General features: G+C 41.5%; 1 protein-coding gene across 1 annotated transcript in view; it reads left to right on the forward strand.

The window, feature by feature from the left end:
- The first annotated feature begins 5,161 nt into the window (after window positions 1–5,161).
- LOC125037163 (breast carcinoma-amplified sequence 1 homolog) overlaps window positions 5,162–7,500 on the forward strand; it is a 5,167-nt gene continuing 2,828 nt past the window's right edge. Inside the window, exons 1-2 of the mRNA XM_047630197.1 lie at window positions 5,162–5,399; window positions 7,331–7,500. The exon at window positions 7,331–7,500 is cut by the window's right edge and continues 1 nt beyond it. Of these exons, the coding sequence (XP_047486153.1) occupies window positions 5,316–5,399; window positions 7,331–7,500 (254 nt within the window). The 5' untranslated portion in view covers window positions 5,162–5,315. The remainder of the gene's footprint in view (window positions 5,400–7,330) is intronic.

Genomic DNA, 7,500 nt, shown 5'->3' on the forward strand with positions numbered 1-7,500 from the left:
ACGGTTTTCTAGAAGGTTCTGGAGTGTCCTACCATGCTCATCACGAATAGCTATAGAATTCGGCACCGCGGCAATCGAGAGAGAGAAAAGGGTCCCGCATCTTCATGAACTCCACCACCGTCGCCGAATTTCTCACCCTGCCTTCCACTCAGGACAGCCAGGTTATTCACCGCCACCTTTTCCACTGCCTATATCTTTAGCAAACCTCTTGGTGATTTCGGTAGAATATTTAACTAAGCTATTAAGTTTTTCTCAGTCGGTGAACATTAACGGTAACTCCACACCGCTGCCCCAGACCTCTACCAAATCACACGGTAGACAACTCCTTTCCATACATTATTTTACATTCTATGACTTTTCTTCACCTATACACACCGAAGGGAAAGGGCCGCCCTGAGCTCGCCTCTGGGAACAGGAAAGCGAAGTTCTTGCCTTCTACACACACTTACAGCCACAAATAGATCTTACTTAACCTCAAAATTTCGTCTAATGGGGAGATTAGGAAAAAAATCAACGATTGAGGTGGTATCTCGTCATGCACACCTTCCTTCACAAAAAAAAAACATTTGTTCTAGGCTTGCAAAATGCACTCAACGTCATGAGTAACTTTATATAAACAATAACAGTCACAAACGACTAAAGAGTGTTTGTCTCAAATTATGTGAAATAAAAATAGATCTGAAAATAAAATTTATCCGACTTTCCCTGTTAGTCACATTTCGGCATAACGAGGTCCGAGGGATCCACACGTGTCTGCCCCGAGGCCATGAGTCCGTTGTAAATGGGTGACTTAGAGTAGTCATGAGTGCGCTTGCATCAGACAACAAGCTTTATTTCTCAAGACCAAACACTTCTTGGTGATGGCGCCTTAATCTCACATTGTCCTTTCTGTAACACCCTTTTCTTAAACTCCCTCTGGTTGGTCTTGGTCCAGGAGACCTCTTGTCCCAGGAGCTTCGCTTCATTCATAAATTCATCAAAAGCCGCCACTGAAGTTTCAAGCGAGTCAGAAAGAATAACAACATCATCAGCAAAGTCCCCCCCCCCCCCCCCCCGTTGTTGTCGTGGGGGGGCTTAGGAGGCGGAGACTGGGACCCAATGCTGGGGAACTCCCCAACCTTGGGACTCAGCCCTCGACTCAACAAATTTTGCATGGTCTTTTTTTCCCCCTCCTACTTTTTCCTTTCTGTCCCTTTACAAACCCCTTCTACTATCCACTTCCAAAGGTGTGAGAGCCGTGCTGAAAGGATGAAAGGCTGACTTTGTGCCAGTCCTGAACGGCCTGAGGGAGCCATGGGCACGGTATTCCCCTGCTTTAGTTGTCTAGCCCTTACCCCTCAAGCGACCCTGAGGGGTGGACCGTTTCTCTCCCCAACATACTCCAGGCTTATCATGGCCAACAATGAATAACCATTAACCATTAACCATTAACCATACCATTATTAGAGGCAATGAGGCTTGCCTCTTCATCAAATAGCTCCACCAATTCAAACTCGCCCGATTCCCTGACCCCAGGCTCTCCTTTGACCACGGCTCTGAACACTACAACTAATACCCCCTCCTCAATGCCGACTAGTACAGTATCCACCCTAATCAACACCCAAGGAGACATTTCTACTCCCAACATGCTCAACTTCAACAACTATACCCCCACAACCTTCTTCATCAACTACCCCATCCTCCCTTATGTCCACCTCCCCATAACACTACCTCCCTCAACACTACTCCCTCTTCCACATGCCCCCGTCCTTCTTCTACCCCCTTCTCTACAAAATTCTTAAATAATCTATTTAGCCCAGCCAAATGGGACTGATTTTTCGTGATCCCTCCCACAACTTCTCACACTTTCTGCTTTGACAACCTGTTTTCATTCCTCAAATGCATATACATCCTTCACTTGATCTAACCCCTATACATTACCTTACCCAACCTTAACCCATTTACTCGTCAATTCCTTTACCCAACTTTGACAACTAATCACTAACTCAACCACCCTTCACTACCATTTACTATAGTGCTACATGACCTTAGATGTCTAGCACATTTATTTTGCTTTTAACCATTAACCATGGTTAGGGTCTGTAACCTTGATATTGCCCAAAGTTCCTCAACAGTGACTTTGGACAGTAGCTCTCCCCAGTAAGATAAGTCCGATATGCGAAGCTGATCCTCGCCCGGGCTATGCCCATGAGGGGAGCCCGGCCTGTGTCGACTAATGCCGATTCGCTAACGTGTGTCAGCTGGTGCTTACTCGGCTGAGCTTAGTTCTTACCCGCCGTGGTGCCCAGCCACAGCAGTAACTTCCAGGCGACAATTGCAACTTTTCGCGCCTGGGCGGGACGCGAACCGCCGACTCCTCGGATGAGAGGCCGGCACGTTACCACTGTACTAGCCCGGAGGCTCTCTACCCAGTATCCTGACCATGCAAATGTTGAAAAGTGTTGATGCAAGGACACAGCCTTGCCTCACTCTTGAACTAATATACAGGCTTGCTATTAATCCAATAATCCTTGTTGGAATTCCTCTTAGTCTCAGAATCTCCTAGAGTGATCTGCGATACACTGAATCAAACACCTTGAGGTCGATGTAAGCTGCAAGCAGCCCATGCCTGAACTCATGTCGGCGATCTACAGTGACTCAAAGCACCAGAATACAGTCTATTGTGGACTTACCAGTAGTGAATCCAGATTGCTCCGACCTCTGGTGCCTCAGCAGGTGGTCTCTGATCGTGTCAGAAGGATGTTAGCGAGTGATTGCTGCGGTCCCACCGATCCCCTTTGCCCTTCGAGAGACGGATGACTACACCCCTCAGCAGGTCAGGGGGAAGGGAACCAACTGCCAGATGGCCGACAGGGCAGCATGCAAGCCCCTTGTCATAGGTTCTTCACCAGCCTTTGACAGTTCAGCTGGGATGCCGCAGATACCTGCTGCATTACCACTCTTCAGCTTTTGAGATCGCCCTCCTGACTTCAGTCAGGGAGGGTGGATACTGATGGGTGGATCTGGCAAGGTGGATCAACCGGAAACAACTGCTCAAAATACTCAGCCTAATGCACCTGCACCCCAACTGGATCTGAGATTATCTGGCCACTTGGTGAGCAGACAGCAGTCGTCTCTGAGGAGGGCTTGGAGTTCAACTTTCTAAGGGAATGGTAGGCAGGACGAAGGTAATTTACGAGGAAATGGCTTTCGACCTCCTCTGCAAGATTCCTGATAAACTGTTCCTCGTCCCTTCTCAGCATGCCCTAGTCCTGCGCACCAGGGAATGATGCAAGTCGCGATTTCCTGCCAGTCGAGCGTGCAACAAGCAGTGTCTCCTGCAAGATGAAATTCTGTCTTAGTCTTGGGCATTCATCAATCGATTCTTGGGCTGCATCGAGCATATCACACTTGGAAATGTCCCACAGAAGAACAGAGTCTGCCAGGCCCCCGAGTGCTGTGAAATGACCAGGGATAGCTTCAGCAAACCCACAGGCACATTCCCCCTCCCTCAGTCTGTCCACATGAAACACTCCAAGGTGGTCATTGAAGTGTAGCCACAACTAATCTATGATAATTTCCACAGAACTCTAATACACCCTGCAGTTCTGGAGGATCGTGTGCTAACGAGGATGTGGTCGATCGCCACATTACCCATATCGCTGTACCAATGATGTGGGTCAGAATGCTGATACCAAGAGCCAGAAGTCCTCAATTTCTGGGACCAAATGTGAGCTTCAGTCTCCATACCATTATATGTTCATCAACTGGAGTGACGTCTCTTACCGAGGGTTGAAGTCTGCGGGAGATGGCTATGGCTACTCCCTGGAGATGGTGACCATCTCTGTGGCCCGACCAGTAATAAGTGCAGCCACCCTCACTAATCGTGTCGCTGCCAGGTCTTCTCACACAACAACAATACCATCAATAAGAAGGATAACAAATAAAAATAACACCTTAAGGTTAACACTGATAACACCGTCAGTTACAAATAACACCATTTACACCACCAGTAGCAAGTGTAACAACAATAACACAGCCACTCATAGATGTAACACCAAAGGGGTTATTGCAATCTCCACACCATTATTATAGACGATAAAATCCTGATAATTGTCTTCCATTTTCGAAGTCACGAATTGTGTGTAGCGTGAATTGTTTCGAAGAGGCTGTTGTATTTTCTAGTTCTTGTTGTTTTAAGAAAGGTTACAGTGTAGACATGGAATCGCTAAGCCAAGATTATTATCTTCCTAATATTGATATTTTTTAACGGAATAATTCCCTCGTTCTATGAGCACTAAAAGTTGCCAACATATTAAGATATTGAAGGCGACTGCGTCCTATAAAAGATAAAACGTTAGAGAGAGAGAGAGAGAGAGAGAGAGAGAGAGAGAGAGAGAGAGAGAGAGAGAGAGAGAGAGAGAGAGAGAGAGAGAGAGAGAGAGAGAAAGAGAGAAAGAGAGGGAGGGAGGGGGGGGGGGGGAGGGAGAGAAAGAGAGAGTATATTCCGCGTTATAATGTATATATATTGGACGAGTTATTGTAGCAAGGTCCCATGGCTATGATAATGTAATGTGTCCTTAGAAAATGAGTGACTTAGGTAGTCTCGAATAAAGACATAAGCTGAAAAAATATTAGGAGATTTCAACCGAATATTACATTATTTTAAATATGATTTCAAATTTACGGTTGTACATGAAATCACATACTTTACAGAATAATGTTAATACAAATCTTACAATGCAGTCTTTATATGATATTTTTTTAAGGGAGATAAAAGTCTCGAAATAAAGAAACTTGACAGGTCATTAGACTTTTTTAAACCTTAATGATTTCAACATTAAATCAATATCAAAACTTCCTTTTATAAGTTAGAAAAATATGTTTATTGCTTTAAAAATATTAAGAATAAAAGTTTGTCATTATTTTTCCATCGTCCGCATTTTTTATTTATTTTCGAATGTTAAATTTTCAGTTGCCACTAATTATAATGATTTTGATTTATGATATATCACAATCTCTTGATATTTTAATAATAAATCCTTCATGGAATGTATATTACTCAAATACATTGTTTTGATTTTACCAAATTGTTCTTTTAAATGTATTAATGCTTAAAATTAAATAATAATCAAAGCCAGGCGGTCGGCAACATCTCTGTTTACAATCTCATCCTTCCATGTTTGAAAAGCCTAACAGAGCGCCAAGCAAATAACAGCAAATAATTAAGATTTTGATTGAAATTGAGCCTTTTTCTGACGGAGTTTGAGGCTTTCCATGAAAATCAGGAAGAGAGGAAGGAAAGGAAACGCGACTCAGTGGATGGAGTAGTTTGAATGAGGAGAAAAGAGGTTGTAAATATGACGAGTGTGATAGGGACAAAGTTTTCTCTCTCTTCTTTCTACGGGAAGGAGGAAAAGGTGAGAATAACAAGGATACATATTTAATGTTATGTGGTAGATCATGCTTAAATGTCCGCGTCACCGACAGTAATAACACATATAAGTACAAAAAACGACCAGCGTGGAATCCATACTCTGTCCGCAATGAATCCATACTAGCGGGTTCTAATAATCATGCTTGATTTACCCACTCCTTGAATTTATATTTATTTCGATACTATCATTATTGTTTGTGACGTTATGATTATTGCAATGTTATTGAAACACTAATAACAATGGAAATAGTAAAATAATATAAAGAACTTTTCCAAAGGTCAAGGAATCATCTGTATCTAAACTAAAATTACAGTGAACATGATCTGCATCCAATTAGCTTCCATGTAAATTAGATGATAGATGATTTCATTGGCTCCTAACTGGGCAGGGATTGGGAACTCATATTCAGCTGGAATTTCTGACTTTGGTGTATCAGTAATCAGCACAGTAACAGGGGAAAGGTGTTGTAATTTAATTTTTGTATCATTTAGAGTTTATAGATTTATATATCTAAGGAAACATTTAAAAAGCATCATAAATACATTGATTCACATCATAAAAAGATAGCATGCCAAATTTGGATATAGGGCCTTCACCAGGGATAACAAGGTCATACCTGGTCATTTAACCCAAACCAATTAAAACAATCCAACCTTACAGATATGAGTATTCTAGTTTGACCTTCAGATAGGATTTGCTGATATTTGTATCCACACTAGATACAAAAATATCTTATTTTACTACTACATCATGATATATTACAAGTACCATAGTTGTAAACAGGCTGTGATATGAGAAAAAAATATTTTTTAATTATGAGGCAAACATTTATTGATATAGTAGCTTGAGATTTGAATATCAATAAAGATATTCATGGCAATTTAATGTTTTATCATGTGTGCCTTTTCTTGACCTTTTCTGGCATAGGAACATCTCTCCATCTCTCATTTTGCAGTCAAACTATAGAAAATTATTACAAATACAAAGAAGTAAAAATGAAAGTAGAAATGTCAATACTTCATGAAAACAATTATCTTGTGTTTCTCATTATTACTATCAGCATGTGATGAAGGGTTTGGGGGGAGGGGAGGTATCTCCTAAACCTCCTTGACATCCACTTACAAAAAACTTTAAGATATGTGAAAGTTTTAATCTTACTCTGCCAATGAACCAGTCCAGAGAGTGGATCTCGCGTGTAACATATTCGTATTCCATCATAGACTGTTTATGATATGCGAAGTCTCTTTTTGATAGTGTTTTTCTGCTCTGGCTGATCATACTAGGATGCTGATATTGATCTCAGTAATGTTACTGACAGTCCTTTGCCTCTTCCACCAATTTTAAGTGCCCATCACTCCTGCCTTTGTGACTTGGTAATCCAGCCTTTGAGGGAACGTAAAGCTTGAAGATCAATGCAATCAGGTTGCTATACCACTGTTGGGTTGCACTTAATACTGAAGGCCTTCCGTCACAGATCACAGCACAATTCCTGTAGATTTGAATCGATCACAGACAATATCATTACATGAAAATTCTTGTTCTGAAAGCCATTGTTAGTGTGTCAGTAACATTTATCTTGACCCCAGCAACTGGAGAGGACATAAAGTATACCATGAAAACTGTGGGGTAGGAACAGGGAAAAGGATACATCACTGAGGAAGTATGAAATTGAATCTTACTAAAAGTGCACTATTGCCCACACTGATTATTCTAGTATCAACAGAGTGCTTGTAGTATTTACTGCCCATTTATAGTTGAGTTATTCAATAATATTAATTAATTAATTATGCTGGTATCATAGAAATAGGCCCATAGGCTGTAAAGTCTAAGGGAATATCCAGCAGAAATGAAATGTTTTGTACCTTTGCTGAATTTTTATCATTGCATTTACATGATTTAATTCTTCATTTCAGAACCAAATGATGTACAAAATGAGATTAAATGTTTTGAATAAATCACAAGGGATGAAAAAGGCAGCCGGGACAGCTATAAGGAAAGGCCGAGTAAAGATGTCAACGAAATATGACGAGCTTAAAACACTGGACTCCTTTTATGCGACTCCATCACCTGTAAAACCCAAGAA

Source organism: Penaeus chinensis, chromosome 22, assembly GCF_019202785.1.
Source record: "Penaeus chinensis breed Huanghai No. 1 chromosome 22, ASM1920278v2, whole genome shotgun sequence".
Taxonomy (NCBI): domain Eukaryota; kingdom Metazoa; phylum Arthropoda; class Malacostraca; order Decapoda; family Penaeidae; genus Penaeus; species Penaeus chinensis.